The 19514-nt window shown below is 42.5% G+C and overlaps 1 protein-coding gene across 1 annotated transcript; it reads left to right on the top strand.

Annotated features, from left to right (window-relative positions):
• The first annotated feature begins 11246 nt into the window (after nt 1–11246).
• On the top strand, nt 11247–18844 carry LOC111955806 (protein S100-A13). The gene is made up of 3 exons (XM_023976121.2): nt 11247–11591; nt 14839–14970; nt 17998–18844. Exons 1-3 carry the CDS (start codon nt 11580–11582, stop codon nt 18166–18168), a joined length of 315 nt encoding a protein of 104 aa, XP_023831889.1. The 5' UTR covers nt 11247–11579; the 3' UTR covers nt 18169–18844.
• Nucleotides 18845–19514: the final 670 nt, after the last annotated feature.

The raw sequence follows: 19514 nt of genomic DNA, 5'->3' as shown, positions 1-19514 counted from the left end.
GACCTTCCTGTTAGTGGTGTGCGTTTTGTATAGGTAATCGAGATCTTTCCTTGTGTACTGAACAGTGTCCTTCAGATTGTTCCGGGTGTCCACAAGAACGCGATATGCATTCTGGCGTCCTTCGATTATCGCAATCGTCAATGTGCTTCCCCGCCATTTCGCGCCTCCGTTTTTCAGGTGCTTTTGGTCTTAGTGTCACTAGATGTAGTTGAAGCTCCACTGTAGCAATTCTTCCTTCGCCGCCGATGTCAACGTTGAGTATTGTGATTTGTGCGTGAATGTCTTGTGCTTCCAAGACGTTCTTATCTATAAATCATGACAACTTTAGTATTGTAGTCATCTTTTTGATCACAGGTCCATTTGTGCCTGAATCCGGAATGGTGTTAGCTTCGCTAACGTAAGCTAGCTCCTCCTGCACCATCTACAGGGATGGTGGTTTTGGTCGAGTTCTTGATGTTCTATGTTGGGCATGTTGTCGTGGAGTTTTTGAGAAAAGCGCAGACTCATTGTAGGATAACTTATTTAAGCCAATTCTACCACTTTTTCAGCTAGGAGATTAATAGGAAAATATAAATTAACGAAGTGCCACGGGAGCTCGCTGAAAACAGCAGTGTTCTCTCGCGGCGCCGAATTTTGTCCCCCCTTCTAGTGGTTCTAGTGGGAATATAGTGGTTTCTAGTGGTTTCTAGTGGGATCTAGTGCCTATGTGGCATGTTTTTATATTTGCACTAGGTTTGAGCCGGTTTAAGCTACAAAATATTATGACCCCATTCCGAAAGCTATGACTCAGAAACACGCACATGCCTTCTGTTTTCCTCTCCTGATGCTCACAAGGACTCCGTTAGAAGCAGTGAAGGTTGCTGAGTAGAGGATCAGTTCCATAATAATGGCCGGAGAAGCGGAAGCGACATCGAAGTCATCTAACCACTTGGAAACCATGTGTTAGGATGACTAAGAATATAGTTGAATAGCCCTTGGGTTGCAAAAGTATTCACCCCCTTTGACATTTTCTATTTTGTCGCCTTACAACTTATAACTATTCCACCCCCCCAAAAGTCAATACTTTGTAGAGACAAGCCTTTTGTAGCAATTACAGCTGCAAGTCTCTTGGGGTATGTCTCTATAAGCTTGGCAACATCTAGCCACTGGCGATTTTTGCCCATTCTTCAAGGCAAAACTGCTCCAGCTCATTCATGTGGTGATGGGTTCCGCTGGTGTACATCAATCTTTAAGTCATACCCACAGGATTCTCAATTGGATTGAGTCTGGGCTTTGACTAGGCCATTCCAAGACATTTAAATGTTTCCCCTTAAACCACTCAAGTGTTGCTTTTGCAGTATGCTTAGGGTTATTGTCCTGCTGGAAGATGAAAACCTCCGTCCAGTCTCAAATCTCTGGCAAGACTGAAACAGGTTTCCCTCAAAGAATTGCCCTGTATTTAGCGCCAATCCATATTCCTTCAATTCTGACCAGTTTCCCAGTCCCTGCTGATGAAAAAACATCCCCACAGCATGATGCTGCCACCACCATGCTTCACTGTGGGGATGGTCTTGTTAGGGAGCGACGAAAGATGTTGGGTTTGTGCGCACAGACATAGCGTTTTCCTTTATGTCCAAAAAGCTTCAATTTTAGTTATCCATACGACAGAGACCTTTCTTCCATATGTCTTCGGGGAGTCTCCCACTAGGCCATCTTCCGTAAAGCCCCAGCTCTATGTGGCCGTGTATGGCTTAAAGTGGTTCCTACGGGACAGATACTCCAATCTCCGCTGGTGGAGCTAGCAGCTCCTTCAGGGTTATCTTTGTCTCTTGTTGCCTTGTTCTCCTGAATTAATGCCCTCCTTGCCTGATCCGTGACTGAGTATTGTGGTGGGCGGCCTCTCTTGGCAGGTTTGTTGTGGTGTCTGCCATATTCTTTTCATTTTTAATAATGGATTTAACTCGTGGCTGGTCTGTGGGATGTTCAAAGTTTCTAGATATTTTATTTTATAACCCAACCCTGATCTGTACTTCTCCACAACTTTGTCCCTGAGCTGTTTGGAGAGCTCCTTGGTCTTGCATCTGCTATAAACAATGTTTTTTTTTCATTTCACTTAACCAATTTGGACTATTTTGTGTATGTCCATAACATGAAAAATACAAATACAAATCCATTAAATTACGGGTTGTAATGCAACAAAATAGGAAAAACGCCAAGAGGATGAATACTTTTGCAAGGCACTGTAGGCCATCCTTAAGCTATAGCTGGGAATGGCAAGCATGAAGGCAAGCATGAGATGTATGCTGGAGAAGTGCAGTATTATCATAAGGAGACGTATACTTAGAGGAATGGAGGAAAAGGAGAGGCAGAGGAGGTCGAGAGAGAGAGGAGGAAGAGGGTGGAGCTTGAATAGGTAAAAAATTGTGGGAAAAGGGGGCACGGTTTGTTAAAGAAGAATGGTAGAAAGTAGTAAGCAGAGTGAGCTGTACACCGGATCGAAGACAGGAGGATAAATGGTGAATGAAGGTGAAGTATCGAGGTGGTAGGTGTGGTGAATTTCTCGGAGCCCAAGGCTTGCCACCGAGAGTCAGGATAAAGATGAGTCTGTGACAGTAGGAGTGACATTTTTGGAAAAAGTGGACCCTTCCTTTTGGGCTGATCCATTTGTGGTTTCAGGGTGAGTGAAAACTGAATTAGGTGCTGTGGAATCGGTGAAGGTAACCCGAAGTGGTCTTGTGATAATTGTTTGTGTTTGTATTTATTCGGATCCCCACTACTCTTCCTGGGGTCCAAACACATTAAAAACTTACATTGCATTTAAAACAAAAGATAAAACAGTACATCATTTATAATATTATTACACTACTACATATCTACAATACAAAATGTTTGATACCACCATACAACATATACAATGTATGTGTATGCATGTGTCTGTACCTTTGTGTGTGTCTCTTCACAGTCCCCATTGTTCCACAAGGTGTTTTTTTACCATTTAAAAATAATCTGATTCTACTGCTTGCATCAGTTACCTGATGTGGAATAGAGTTCCATGTAGTCATGGCTCTATGTAGTACTGTGCGCCTKCCATAGTCCATTCTGGACTTGGGGATTGTGAAGAGACCACTGGTGGCATGTCTTGTGGGGTATGCATGGATGTTCGAGCTGTGTGCAAGTATTTTAAACAGACAGATCGGTACATTCAGCTTGTCAACACCTCTTACAAAAACAAGTAGTGTTGAAGTAAATCTCTCTTCCACTTTGAACCATGAGAGATTGACATGCATGTCATTAATGTTAGCTCTCCGTGTACTTTTAAGGGCCAGACAAGCTGCCCTGTTCTGAGCCAACTGCAATTTTCCTACGTCCCTCTTTGTGGCACCTGACCACACGACTGACTGAACAGTAATCTAGGGGTGACAAAACTAGTGCCTGTAGGACTTGCCTTGTTGATAGTGCTATTAAGAAGGCAGAGCAGCGCTTTATAATGGACAGACTTCTCCCCATCTTAACTACTGTTGTATCAATATGTTTTGACCATGACAGTTTACAATCCAGGGTTACTCCAAGCAATTTAGTCACCTCAACTTGTTCAATTTCCACATTTTTCATTACGAGATGTAGTTGAGGTTTAGGGTTTAGTGAATGATTTGTCCCAAATGCAGTGCTTTTAGTTTTAGYAACATCTAGGACTAACTTATTCCTTGCTACCCATTCCAAAACTAACTGCAGCTCTTTGTTAAGTGTTGCAGTCATTTCAGTTGCTGTAGTAGCTGACGTGTATAGTGTTGAGTCATCCGCATGCATAGACACACCGGTGGCTTGTCATACATTTTTTCACCTCTCCCACACTGACTTTACGGAACTCAAAAGTACAATTCTTGTCTTTCATAATTTGGTCAGATATAAACTCAGCAAATAAAGAAACGTCCTCTCACTGTCAACTGCATTTATTTTCAGCAAACTTAACATGTGTAAATATTTGTATGAACATAACAAGATTCAAAACTGAGACATAAACTGAACAAGTTCCACAGACATGTGACTAACAGAAATTGAATAATGTGTCCCTGAACAAAGGGGGGGGGGGTCAAAATCAAAAGTAACAGTCAGTATCTGGTGTGGCCACAAGCTGCATTAAGTACTGCAGTGCATCTCCTTCTCATGGACTGCACCAGATTTGCCAGTTTTTGCTGTGAGATGTTACCCCATTCTTCCACCAAGGCACCTGCAAGTTCCCGGACATTTCTGGGGGGAATGGCCCTAGCCCTCACCCTCCYATCCAACAGGTCCCAGACATGCTCAATGGGATTGAGATCCGGGCTCTTCGCTGGCCATGGCAGAACACTGACATTCTTGTCTTGCAGGAAATCACGCKKKGAACGAGCAGTATGGCTGGTGMCATTGTCATGCTGGAGGGTCATATCAGGATGAGCCTGCAGGAAGAGCACCACATGAGGGAGGAGGATGTATTCCCTGTGACGCACAGRGTTGAGATTGCCTTGCAATGACAAGCTCAGTCCGATGATGCTGTGACACACCGCCCCAGACCATGACYGACCCTCCACCTCCAAATCGACCCCGCTCCAGAGTACAGGCCTCGGTGTAACGCTCATTCCTTCAACGATAAACGTGAATCCGACCATCACCCCTGGTGAGACAAAACTGCAACTCGTCATTGAAGAGCACTTTTTGCCAGTCCTGTCTGGTCCAGCGAAGGTGGGTTTGTGCCCATAGGTGACGTTGTTGCCGGGGATGTCTGGTGAGGACCTGCCTTTACAACAGGCCTACAAGCCTCAGTCCAGCTCTCTTCAGCCTATTGCGGACAGTCTGAGCACTGATGGAGGGATTGCGTGTTCCTGGTGTAACTCGAGCATTTGTTGTTGCCATCCTGTACCTGTCCCGCAGGTGTGATATTCGGAGGTACCAATCCTGTGCATGTGTTGTTCCACGTGGTGTGCCACTGTGAGGACAATCAGCTGTCCATCCTGTCTCCCTATCATTTATTTTTGTTTCATAGTATGGTTGATTTGTATTTTTATTTAGTTTAGTAACATGATTTCTTAATTTGAGGTACGTTTGCCAATCAGTTGGCTACCAGACTTATTTGCCATACCTTTTGCCTCATCCTCTCAACCATATCCATTTTTCAATTCTCATCCAATCCAAGGGGATTGAACAGTTTTACAGTCATTTTCTTAATGGTGCGTGCTTATTAGTAACTGGAATAAGCTATTTGATAAATGTGTCAAGTGCAGCATCTTTGCTCCTCATTAAACACCACAGACCAGCAAATATGATTTACATCATCAACATATGAATCACTACAAAACATATTGTATGACCCTCTATACACTATATTAGGCCCAGCCTTTGGAACTTTGTTTTCTAGATATGGCTACTATATATGTTCACTACATCCTATGGATTTTGTACTGCTTTAAAGCACATTTCTGCAGCATTAGTAAAGATGTGATCAATACATGTTGATGATTTCATTCCTGTACTGTTTGTATACTCTGGAAGGTTGACTGACAACCTGAAACAGGTTGAAAGCACTGGTTACAGTTTGAAGTTTTTTCTTGAGTGGGCAGCTTTATGAGAGCCAGTCAATGTTTAAATCACCCCCAAAAATATASTTCTCTGTTGATATCACATACATTATCAAGCATTTCACACATATTATCCAGATACTGTCTGTTAGCACTTGGTGGTCTATAGCAGCTTCCCACAAGAATGGGCTTAAGGTGAGGCAGATGAACCTGCAGCCGTATTACTTCAACAGTAGTTAACATTAGATCGTCTCTAAGCTTTACAGGAATGTGGTTCTGAATATAGACCGCAACACCGCCCCCGCTGGCATTTCTGTCTTTTCGYTAGATGTTATAACCATGTATTGCTACCACTGTATCATCAAATGTATTAACAAAGTGAGTTTCAGAGATGTTACAAGGAAGTTATTGAATTAATGGACCTTGTTTCTCAGGCTGCATATGTTAATATGGGCTATTTTAGCACTTTTCTGGATTGCTTGATTGTTTTTAATGCTTTACTGGGAAGCTTATCAGRYGACTTGCTCATGTTATTTACATTGGCGCTGATKATTCAGGGTGAGCTGCACACAGTGGTCTGAGCCAAGAGCCAAGAGTCCAGGAGCCAAGATGATTTGGATGTAGAGTATCTTCTGTTTCCAGAAGGTGTCACAGTTATCTATAAAAGTGATTCCAGCTGAGCTACAGTAATCTTTTAGCCAGATGTGTAATGCCAGTAGCCTGCTGAATATTTCTCACCTGCGGCCCATCAATGGTACTGGACCTGAAATGATTGGCTGTTTTTTGGAGTCTTTTAATGCTAAAATCAGTTCTTTAAAATCCKTTTTCAGATGTTCCGAGCTAGCCCTCCTGATGTTGTTTGACCCCACATGGACTACGACAGCGTCAGCACCCGGCATCTCCCGTAGAATAGTTGGAAGCAGCCTTGTTATGTCCTGTACTCGTGCTCCTGGGTAGCACAGGGTTTTTGCATTYGGAACCGAGATGTTTCTCACCATAGAACTGCCGATGATGACAGCTAGTGATGTTGAATGGGCTGCTCTCTTAGGCAGTCTCACGGTCTGATGAGGGTAGGAGCTCTGAGAATGTGTAACCGAGGACGAAGACGCAGGTACTTCCGGATCCGATCTGGAATGGGAAGCCCCTAAGGAAGAAGGTGCCGGAACTTCTGGATCCAGGGTGGCAAAGCCGTTACTGGTCTGTGTCAGGTCCGGGTTTATCATCTCCAAGAAGACTCTCGTTGCCAGAGGACGCTTTCTTCYACTTCCACGGCGCGTGACATATCTCCATGGCTGGTTGGTTGGGTCYAGAACAGCTCTGTTCTCCAGGGAATGGGGAGACCCCCCTCAGGGATGGATCCTTGGTGAGTACCGGCCAGTCGGCTGTGGAGAGCRGACARGGCGGCYAKATTTCCACCAGACCAGAGCAGTGTTGGGCTACTGGGGTGGAAYAAAAATAAAAAGTAGGCGGGRGTGGATTCCCCWGTAGCTTGTGTTGGTTTGCTKCCTGCTTGCTAAGAGMAGKCACTTTTCCCCTGTGSTCCTCCTTAAGGAAGCAGTTGCCACATTGAAAGTCAACAAGGTCCACATTGTCCCAGAACAAAGCAAAGTAAACACAGCTCRTGCAGTCCTGGCAARGTTCAATAGTGACTTCCATTTGAGWCCGCCGACCCAGCTAGGCAAGCTGGGCTTCCGTGTRTCTCCCCGTATGCGGAATTTTTCAGAATCCCGGGACAGACAGCAGCGCGTACAGCAACTYAGCCCAAAAGAGCCGCAGGATCCAAAATAAAATAAAAACACTGTCAACTTTACAAAAACAATKAACCGAGATCTCTCGTTCAGCAACAAACATACGTCACGCTCAGATGACGCCACTAGGTTGTGTGTTTCTGCTGGTCAGAGGGAGCAGGCGCTCCGAATCAAACTACTGGGGACAAGAGATGTCAATTGTTTTGCTCTCAAGAAAAGGGTGCCATTGAAAGTAGTGATTACTGGGGTAGTGGTAAATGTGGAAGTGGACCAACTGAAGGGGAAGATTCCTGGTGTTTGTGATGCTCATTGTTTAAGCGACGCAGACAGGGTGGCATGAGCAGTGAAAGAGAAGAGTCGTTGTCTATTCTTTTGAGTTTTGGTGTTGAGTCTTTCCTAACATCACAAAAGTGATGTTAGGATATATAATTTATCCCATACAAGCTTTTGTGCTGAATTCATTACGTTAATACAGGTGTCAAGCTTATGGGGATGTGGCAGCAGTTTGTAGGAGGGAGGTTCCTAGATGTGAGAAGTGTGCAAAAGGGCATGAGACAAAGGAATGTGTAGCTTTGGGGAAAGTAGTGGTATGTGTTAATTGTAGGGGTGCCCATGGGGCTGGGAATCAGAAATGTCCGGTGAGAGAGAGGCAGGTTGAGGTTACCATGGATAGAGTAGTGAAGAAAGTAAAGGAAGATGGGTCAAGGGGGAGGGATCCTGAGAGGAATGGTGCGAGTAGTAGATCTGTAACAGTACAGAGAGATTGGCCAACAAGTGATGTATGCTTCAGTAAGATTGGGMTTTTAGCGTTTATAGCAATGGTTACTGTACTGTACTGCAGGCATGGAACGTAAGTCACAGAAAATTGAGGTTGTGTTGGCAGCTGCAGACACCCTTTCAGGCTGTTGGCTGAGGTACGACTAGATAGATTCAGTGGAGTACGGTGATGGGTTTTTAATGAGTGTAGGGTTAGATGTTAACGTATTTGTTGATTTATTTCCTGTTTTCCAAGCAAAATATAAAGGAGGTATACTCCAGTTTAGTTGGTGGCGATAATGCAACATTCATTGGATGCCAACCGCCGTTAAACCTCAACGAAGGAAAAAGAAAAAGATCCCTTAATCCGTGTGAACACTACACGAGTTTGGCCCCGATTTAGTTGTTCCAGACAAGTTTTTGAGATCGGAGACAAAATCCCCATGTCTTTGCCTACTCGGGGTGGCGGCTGTCACCGACGCTTGTTTAATGTGAGCGGGTCAGAGACGCAATCCGAGGGCTACCGATCTTGTCTTTGAGCAGTCCCAGAATTCCCAATATTAACAAACATGTTTGATTTTATCGCACAAAATCTGCAATGCTTTTATAGTGTGAGATGTGCAACGACAAGTTTTGAGAACAAGAATCAGCAATAGCCAATGAGAGCTCGGCAGATGATGACGTAGTTTCGCATCACCCAGAATGTATAGACTCTCAAGCAGGAGCGATGACTACTAGTATGCGTTCATACTTGCCTTTAACCAAAGCGTCAAATTGTTACAGCTCTGAAGTTCACAAGCATTGTTATTTAATTCAAAATGTTGGCTAGGTATTTCAACTCTGTATGGCAAGCATGAATGTTTGACTGAAAATGTATGAGGCTGCTTTGAGCCACAGCTCGTAGCTACATTAAATCTAATCACATCAGTGTTTTCGCGAGACAGTGTGATATCGAGAATCGTCATGACCAAGTGAAGAATCATGTAGTGTGTAACCACCGTCTGTGCCACATCGGTTAGTGTGCACACCACTACGTTGGCAACACAAAAGAAAATACAGGAAAGACGGACATTTAATGTCAGAGGCTCAGCGATGTTAGGATTTTGAAAGTCGTGTAGTGTCCACCCGGCTCCCTGATCCTGTGGCTTCGAAAATGTGGGCGTGGTGTTTTTTCTGGAAGACAGCGAGGAGGAGTGGCGAGAGAGCAGGACATCGAAAGCTCTGACGGGAGGACACGCCTATCTCCCCAGGGATATAAGTCGCTACAGAACCCACTTGTGAAACCAAGCAGCTGCGCATTCTGAGGACACATGAACCGTTTTACCGGGGACGGTATTTGATTATTGTCACGCCCTGACCTTAGTTATCTTTGTTTTCTTTATTATTTTGGTTAGGTCAGGGTGTGACGAGGGTGGTATGTGTGTTTTTGTCTTGTCTAGGGTTTTGGGTATGTCTAGGTGTGTGTGTAGTCTAGGCATTATGTAGGTCTATGGTGGCCTAGATTGGTTCCCAATCAGAGGCAGCTGTTTATCGTTGTCTCTGATTGGGGATCCTATTTAGGTTGCCATTTTCCAGTTTGGTTTGTGGGTGATTGTCTATGTGATGTTGCATGTCTGCAATCGTTATATTTAGCTTCACATTCGTTTTGTATTAGTTTGTTAAGTGTTCTTTGTTTCATTAAAGAAGATGTATTCACATCACGCTGCGCTTTGGTCACCTCCTTATAACGAACGTGATGAATCACCCACCAAAAAAGGACCAAGCAGCGTGGTAACCAGGAGCAGAGGGTTCTGGACTCCTGGACTTGGGAGGAGATACTGGAAGGCAAGGGACCCTGGGCACAGGCTGGGGAATATRGCCYCCCCAAGGAAGAACTGGATTCACATCACGCTGCGCTTTGGTCTCCTCACTACGACGAACATGACAATTATGACATTAATTTGTTTTTACAATCATATGTTTTTCAAAATTCAAAAGGCACTCGRACATCTYACGAAGGCCATGAGGCCGATACGTAAAGCTTATTAAAGAGCAGTGATACTATCAAGAGCAGTGTGCGGGTTTCTTCTACAATCATATGTTTAACAGGGGTGGGTGGTAGTGCGAAGCAACGGGTTTGGACCAATGATAAACCCTGTTTTGCTGATGCTATGTATTGGCCATTGTTGAGAGGCTTTGAAGCCACCGGTCGGCCACATTGGCACCCCCCAGTTGGAACAATCCTCCATAGGAATTTATGTAGTGAAGTAGAAGTAGTCAAAAATATAAATAGTAAAGTACAGATACCTAAAAAAAACTACTTCAAGTTGTATTTTAATGTATTTTTACTTAAGGACTTTACACCACTGACATTGTGGTAGCATAATCAAGATCCTGGTTGACTAGTTTTTATGTAAAATAGTAGGCCTATGTGTCACGCCCTGACCTTAGAGATCCTTATTTCTTCTCTATGTTTGGTTGGGTCAGGGTGTGACTCGGGTGGGAAAATCTATGCTTTCTATTTCTTTGTTGTTTTGCTGAGTGTGGTTCCCAATCAGAGGCAGCTGTCTATCATTGTCTCTGATTGGGGATCATATACAAGTTGTGATTTTCCGTTTGGGTTTTGTGGGGTGTTATTTTCTGTTTAGTGTCTGTGCCTGACGGAACTGTTCGCTTTCGTTTTTGGATTTGTTATTTTTGTTTGAGTGTTTCTTGTAAATAAATATCATGAACACTTTCCACGCTGCGCTTTGGTCCACTCTTCCTTCCACTGACGAGGAGCGTTACACTATGACAATATCGAGTGTACCCACCTGTCTGTCAAAAGTCCTAAATCCGTCTTTCAAGAATGTGCTCGTGCCTGTTCATTGTGCACGCATCGCTTTTTGGTTCGCATGTCCTTATCAAACTCAGGTGACTGTCAAAATGAATGTAGGCCTAATAGAAATTGGAATGGACAATTACGAACGACTTTTATTATAAACGACCTCGAAAAAACTTGACCATGCATGGTTCATAAAATAAATATATTATTTMGGGTGGATATTCAAAGCTTTACAGAAACTGCAGAAAATATGTATCCCAGTATGAGGGGTTAACAATTGCGACAAAGAAGAACAACCCAACCCCTGCCTAAACGTTGCAGTCTGTTCCAACTTTTGCTAAAGGTTTCCAGATGTTGATTGAAGCACTCGCGGGCTCTATTCTTGAATAGCCTACATTTTAAATYCACAACTATGTAAACTACTCTGACGTAGAATACTTTAAAASAATAATAGTTAATAGAAGGTCGGTAGGCCTATATGACTGRATGTAGACTCGCTGCCTCCTGAAGTTTACAGTCCCAATGAATCGGGTTAGACGGTGCACTTTAATTTTCCCCACAGCTTTCTCTGACTGACACGGAAGGTGGAATCCAGTTACATGTTTTTTCCTTGAGTGGGAGGATTTAGGAATCTTGCCAATATGTGGCTGAAGCAATGGAACGCTGAGCAAGAAAAGTAACAATTACTGAACGTCGCAGTGAGAACTTTACTTTGAAAAAGGACAGCACAACACGATCCAAATGGCAGAACAGGTAGGTCTACTATACCATTTTAATATCAACACTTGTCAAACGTTGCACTTGAAGAGATGGTGGCTTTACTCATCTTAGAAGCAACTAATGGAGCATTCCTTTGGTGCATCGAATGGAGCATTATTTGGGGGATAACTTCCCCCACACTTTTAGGCGTCGTTCTGGTTATCTTTGGAAGTGGCACAGATGTAGTTTAACCAACATTCCATAGACATTATGCCATCCAATTTATATCATGACATATTCTATTAGATCATATTAAATTAGTCAAAGCCCTGTCTAAACCGGGGGGGTTCTACTAAGCTATATAGCATTGTTTTAAGAAGGTCATACCCAAGGATCATTTTGTTATTTCATTTAGAATTTTAAGACCCCTTGAAGTATCAAAAAATTATATAAAAAAAATTGATGAAAAATTGTACTTGGCCTTACTGCTATTAGCCCATCCAAACGCCTTGAATAACAGATTCACTACATGGAACAACAGTCCCCAAAATATTATCTAAAATAAGTTTGTTCTTAAGTGTCTGTCCTATATCTTAGAGATATAACAAAGATCAGGATTTTTTTTACATGTATTTAACCCCTTATTTTTGGTACTAAACAGTCTCCTTATATACTTCCATGACTTTTTTCAACTGGTACCGGGGGACCTTCAGACGAATCTTGTGAGGCATTGGGCATCCTAGAGCAAAACACAGAGGGGTCATATTAGTGTGTAGCCCAAACTGTTCGGATGCTACAGATGATTTTGTGAGAAGTCATGGGATGTCTCAGGGTCTGACAAACACCGCTATAGCTCTGTCACCTTTTCACTGCATATGTGGAAGTGCGTCATAAGCGGATGCGGTGGATTGAGACGTATCCAATGCAAAAAAAATAAAAATTGATATTGCTAGCACACGTAGAACAATGAGACAGATATTTCACCGGATGTATGAATGTGAAGCATCCACTTGGCTTTTCCACTCACTACCAAATATGTGGCCGGCAGTGGGAGAAGATGGAACGAGATGGATTTTGGCCGACATTCTGCACATTTTCTCATCGATGAAACATTTGATCACAATACAGTTTTCTCTTCCCAAAACTGTTAGGAACATAGTGGACTTAGTTTTGTAGACTTTACCCTTTGCAAAAGTAAAAAACAATCTCGTTTCTAGAAGGAGTGCAAAGGCGAATTGAGTTATTGCACACGCGCACTTCACAGAGTAAGCGTTCCCTAACTGAAATATGCAGATGTCTGCTAGAATGCGCCAATAGAATCTCGCTAGCTCGTGGTTGGCTCTGCCCACCTCCTTGCTTGTTCTGCCCACTATGACTAATTTGTTCCCATTGGAAATTATAGGCTATGGTCTATCTTGGTTTAGTTATAAACAAAAATTGTCTCTAACTTAAACTGACAMATTTTGCTTTTGGATTTTTTATTCTGCTAATTCGATTTCCGTGGGGAGCGGACATCGAGTTAAATCCTATTGGCGCGTTTGCATATAGCCTACTTTCCTTGCACTCTTGCCAGCTTAACGTGAGTTTATAACTAATAATTTCAATGCACTGATCGGTGTGCATCCTGGAACAGCAGAAAATAATGGACAATGACAAATTAATCTAGGCCATATGCTGACTATGGAGCAAAAAGCTATTCTCAGTTGTGTCTAAGGCAGAGACTGTGTGGAAATGAAAAGCACTGGGCTTCAATCAGTCCCTTCTCATTCCGACCCCATGGCCTCTGACACAGAAACCTTCTTTGGAGATAGACTACTGTGTGAGGGATGACAGCTAGACGAACAGAAAGACAGACAGACAGAATGAGATGCTCACTGTCGGCGAGCAAGCGCCTTACCATTGTTGCCTACTGTATCCATTTTATGACATTTTTTGGCTGCAGTGAGCTATCTGTGGAAACATCATAAAATGGAGCACTGTAGTGGTAGCCTAGGCCTAGTGAGTAAGGCTTTTATTCTTTTTTATATCCTACCCTGACAACTGAAACAACTACATTGTTTCTGGATGTCTCAAGGAATTTGGTTTAGCGTTTAGGAGGTAGGTAAATAGAGTTTGAAGTCACCACTGATTCCTCTCCCTGTTGCCCAAGGTTCTTGTGCACGCCCCAGGCACAGACTGGGACCAGAACTCGGCCATGGCATTTCTAACACACCGTCCCCTTGAGACCCCCACACCGGCTATTTTTTCCTCAAGGCCCCCACACTGGTACATTTTTCCGCTTGAGTCCTCCATTATTAGACAGATCATTTTGCGTGAAAAACCTAAGTTAGACAGGCGCAATGGGCAAAATATTGACCAGCCCATCTGGCATTTGCCCGAAATTCCAGATGGCCTGTCCGCCCCAGCACACCCTGAAGATAAACAGTGACAGGGAGATCTGTCATAGTACCCCAATCTGCAGGTATTTCATGTACATTCTCCATGTAGACAAGTTGTCTGAGTTTTCCTTCCAATACCAGTAGACCACTCATTCTCTCGTTACTTAAGCTTACTCCTCCCCACCCAAACCACAGATCGCCCACATTTCAATAGCATGTTAAAATATCAATTTGAATAGGAGTAAGTGACATAGCAACATTCCTTTACAGTTATTTAATGTTTGTGATTTAGGATTTAAATAAAAAAGTAGTATGAAGAAAAACCTGTCAGCCACAATAGATTGGGTGTTTGGTTCTTGGTTTAAAGAGAGTATGGAATGATGTCCTTCACAATGGCCAAACTAACCAGTATGTGTGACACAGATTCATATGCCACTGCAAAACATAAGGTCTACTTTTGAACTTTTTTTTAAGGTGACTTGCAACCTAGAAGTATAACGGTCCTTGTTGGAGTATAACTTTTCACTCAGCATATTATTTCTCACAATCTTTGGTTGACCACTAAGCGTTCCATGACAATGATATTGTGAAAGGTGCGATACAAACACAAGTTAAACATCAGAGTGCCATCTTTGCGTAGACTTCGGACACGTGGAGGCATGCAAGATARGCACTTGAGGACGGATGTGAGTGTGTCTGAAAAAATGTTGGTATTTGGGACTAAATTGAGTGGAGGTCGGTGCACTTTGGCAAAAACCTGGGGAGTCTGTCTCATGAATATATACATTTTCCTTCTTTCGTAATGATCTATTATAATAACTTCACATAATGAACTTCAAAGGACTGTCAGAGGACGCTTTTCTTATTGCTATATTATTTGATTCCCCCAATCTAACACACTTTTTTCTCCACCTCTGGCGCAGCACTCAGACCTGGAAAATGCCATCAACACTTTGGTCACACAGTTCCATGCCGCTGCGGCCAATAATGGTCCTACGCTCCAAACCCAAGAGTTCAAAGGCCTCCTATCGTCCCAGCTGCCCAACTTAGTTACGGTACGTAAACTGCAACGGCCGGCTACATTGCTCCCGCCCTTCCCGGCCACACCCATTGATTCTACCAGTAAGGCGTGGCTCTGACTCTTACTACCCTCCCACTCAGCCCCAAACATACAGTACACACCACCTCCTATAACTCCCAAACAAACACTCAGGAAAAGCTTTGAGGCGTCAATTGCCAGGTTCGATGCAAATCCAAAATTTGCTGTAATATACTGTGTGCTCAGTCACCAATTAAGTTTTAAACATGCTTTATTTTAATCTGACACAATGATCTTGCTTTGTCTTCATGTTGGAACTGGTTGCTTAGATGTCTGAGGCCCAAGCCTGTTTTCCAGGACGAGTCTGAATTTACCAGAGAGTGACAAAGATAGCTATGCTTCTGAAAAACAGGAAAAGGCCTGTTCAAATACATGAGCAAGTGAGGAAGGTTCAAGGTTGTTGGCTCATCTAGAGAGGGAAAAACAAACGGACAGATAAATAACAGTTTCCATTATGAACAAAGTAGCAAAAAATATGTAAWTGTAATATGACTCCTTGCACCAAGTCGACTTCATCCACCATAAACTCGACAACCAAGTAGAGTATTTCTGCTACACAATAGTTAGCCACAACAGCTAGGAAATATTTGTTCAACTGTTGAAGTAAAAAATATGCTTAATTACCAAGTAAATATGTTTTTCATTACATCCAGTCTTATACTTATATAAAATCAGAATCTATTTAAAAGAAAAAGTAATGATCACATCATTCAAATGGGATTCCATTGCAAAATGCTCTTTATATTGTCTCAGCTGTGGAGAAGCATTCAGGCCAGGAAATATTTTCCCAAATCAATTTCCTATTGTTTCCAGCAGACAGAAAGATCCACAGTGTTTGCATCTGCCTGGCTGACAGCTTTATACAATTTCAGATTGAAATGACTGTAGATAAGATTGGCTACCCAGATACTAATACTGATTACCTCAAGAATACCAAACAAACGTTGCTACAGTTGATGTCGGAAGTTTACATACACTTAGGTTGGAGTCATTACAACTCGTTTTTCAACCACTCCACACATTTCTTGTTAACAAACTATAGTTTTGGCAAGTCGGCTAGGACATCTACTTTGTTCATGACAGTAATTTTTTTACACACAGATTATTTCACTTAGAATTCACTGTATCACAATTCCAGTGGGTCAGAAGTTTACATACAATAAGTTGACTGTGCCTTTAAACAGCTTSGAAAATTCCTGAAAATTATGTCATGGCTTTAGAAGCTTCTGATAGGCTAATTGACATCTTTTGAGTCAATTAGAGGTGTACCTGTGGATGTATTCCAAGGCCTACCTTCAAACTCAATGCCTCTTTGCTTGACATCGTGGAAAAATCAAAAGATATCAGCCAAGACCTCAGAATTTTTTTTGTAGACCTCCACAAGTCTGGTTCATTCTTGGGAGCAATTTAAAAACGCCTGAAGGTACCACTTTCATCTGTACAAACAATAGTACGCAAGTATAAACACCATGGGACCACGCAGCCGTCATACCGCTCAGGAAGGAGACGCGTTCTGTCTCCTAGAGATGAACGTACTTTGGTGCAAATCAATCCCAGAACAACAGCAAAGGACATTGTGAAGATGCTGGAGGAAACAGGTACAAAAGTATCTATATCCACAGTAAAACGAGTCCTATATTGGCAGAAGCTGAAAGGCCGCTCAGCAAGGAAGAAGCACTGATCCAAGACCGCCATAAAAAGCAAGACTACGGTTTGCAACTGCACATGGGGACAAAGATCGTACTTTTTGGAGAAATGTCTCTGGTCTGATGAAACAAAAATAGAACTGTTTGGCCATAATGACCATCGTTACGTTTGGAGGAAAAGGGGGAGGCTTGCAAAGCCGAAGAACACCATCCCAACCGTGAAGCACGGGGGTGGCAGCATCATGTTGTGGGGTGCTTTGCTGCAGAGGGACTGCTGCACTTCACAAAATATATGGCATCATGGGGCAGTAAAATTATGTGGTATATTGAAGCAACATCTCAAGACATCAGTCAGAAGTTAAAGCTTGGTCGCAAATGGGTCTTACAAATGGACAATGACCCTAAGCATACTTCCAAAGTTGTGGCAAAATGGCTTAAGGCACAAAGTCAAGGTATTGGAGTGCCATCACAAAGCCCTGATCTCAATCCTATAGAACATTTGGGGCAGAACTGAAAAAGCATGTGCGAACAAGGAGGCCTACAAACCTGACTTGGTTACACCAGCTCTGTTAGGAGGAATGGGCCAAAATTCAACCAACTTATTGTGGGAATCTTGTGGAAGGCTACCTGAAACGTTTGACCCAAGTTAAACAATTTAAAGGCAATGCTACCAAATACTAATTGAGTGTATGTAAACTTCTGACCCACTGGGAATGTATGAAAGAAATAAAAGCTGAAATAAATCACTCTACTATTATTCTGACATTTCACATTCTTAAAATAAAGTGGTGATCCTAACTGACCTAAGACAGGGAATTTTTACTTGGATTAAATGTCAGGAATTGTGAAAAACTGAGTTTAAATGGATTTGGCTAAGGTGTACGTAAACTTCCGACTTCAACTGTATATGCAAATGTCGATKCAAATGAACATGTTCCTAGAACAAGAGCCATGGACCTATAACACTAGAGGTTAGCAAAGCCTGAAACATATGACAGTTAGTTGACAAAGTATACGCATGCTGTGTTTATTCAGCTGCATACAGTACAGTTGAAAAGAGGCCAATAGTGGATTATGAAGTCAAACATGTTGACTGGAGTTATTCAGCTGAATTATTGATACAATAATTAGCGCTGATGATATTAGTACTGTTAAGAATATCACCTACCGAGTAATGTAAGGCACCAATGTTATACGCTCAAAAGTGTAATAGACTAATTGCTAACTTCCTGCTAATTCATGTCTATGCGTGATTACTTAATTGCTTAATTAACTGGTCAGTAATTTAAATACCATGTACATATAGTGAAGAGTTGTTTTTGTGCTCCCTCCCCCAGACTGGAGCGTCAGAGCAGGGCCTGGGCGAGGTGATGAGACAAATGGGTGTGATGGACGGCGAGGGAATCACCTTCAACCACTTCTGGAGGTTGATCCAGTCACTGGCCACCACACAGCATGGTCTACGCAGCAGCGAGGAGGTGTCCAGGTGCTCCTGTGTGCTTCTGTGAAGGCCATGCCTTCTGACGGTGGTGTGAGCTAGGGGGAACCAGACAGCCTTATAGTATGCCACCCAGTGTCAGTACCCCTTCTCACCACACTGCTCCCATCCAACCCTGGACACTCACATAGTCCTCACCCCTTCCACTACAGGCCTCTTGTGTACATTCTCCATGCTTGGTAGTGCTCCATGTCAGCAGTGTTCATCTCTTTGTTCTATGCCACTTGGTTTACAGGATTTTTTTTGTACTCCCTTAGTGTTATCGGTGGTGTTGTTTCCATCCAAATATCCCTTCTATTGAAATATCCCCATTCTCAAACCTTGAAAGACTTTCCTATAGGCCTACTACCAGTCTAACCACTACAAATAATCCTTAGATGACATATGAGCCAAAGTGAAATCAGAAAGCCATGTGCAAGGTTTAGGTGCTAGACAATGAAAACATGTATTTACACACGGCAGTACGCGTTAGTGGAAAGCTCCTTTGAGCCACCAGTAGTCCACATACATACAGTACTGGTGTTGCAGGATGCCCATAGCATGTTTCTTTGAACAATGTTTTCCACCACTGTGGTATTGCAGTTTTGTATTTATATTTTCTAATTCTCTTTATTCTGGCCCATGTGATAACATACTAAAAACATGACAAGAAATGATATAATAAAGATCAAAAGAAATTGCAACAATGGTGAGCTCCGTTATTTGTATTTATTTTTGTTTAATTATTACTTGAATCATTAATCAACATATTACCCGCTGACAGATAAGCAGTTTTCAAAATACATGTTGGGATGAAACAAAAAAAGAATCATATACATATGTCAGTGTATTAACTAGAAGGTGAATGGTTGTCACCACTATACAGCACACATATTGTATTCAGTGTGTAATTGTTACACTCTTACCACAGTGTTATAATTTAGGCAAACTAAGTCTATTGGGCAAATGGCATCTATTACACATTTTCATACAACCTATGAACATCACACTGTCTAATTAATCTGTTTATTTGAAATTGTTCAATGGCAATGTCTTATCTAAACGTTCAGTTTGTAGATTCGCGTTCTTCCATGACAGCCATTAGAAAGCATTCTTTTTGCATGAGTGCTAGCAATTCCAGTGAATCCCTGTACAGAGAATGCCATTCTAAAATTCTGAACTACCACTCTGAAACCCCAATGCTAAGAGCAATGGCATCTTCCTAAATCAGCAATATAGTTTCACAGTCACATTATGCTTCACAATTATTCAAATAACCAAGCCAAGCCAGCTACTTACTTGCTTGATTAGGCCTTTGGATACCTTACGGAACATAGCCAACCCAGCAACTTCATCTTATTGTAGAACTGTACTCAA

The sequence above is a fragment of the Salvelinus sp. IW2-2015 genome, linkage group LG31 (assembly GCF_002910315.2).
Source record: "Salvelinus sp. IW2-2015 linkage group LG31, ASM291031v2, whole genome shotgun sequence".
In the NCBI taxonomy this organism is placed as follows: Eukaryota; Metazoa; Chordata; class Actinopteri; order Salmoniformes; family Salmonidae; genus Salvelinus; species Salvelinus sp. IW2-2015.
The sequence above is the reverse complement of the archived record's forward strand: the minus strand, read 5'-3'. Positions and strand labels throughout refer to the sequence as shown.

What these genes read in the sequence shown, in the direction of transcription:
- LOC111955806 (XM_023976121.2), top strand. An exon ending in AGCTGCCCAACTTAGTTACG is followed by an intron (nt 14,971 to 17,997) that starts GTACGTAAACTG and finishes TCCCTCCCCCAG; the next exon opens with ACTGGAGCGTCAGAGCAGGG.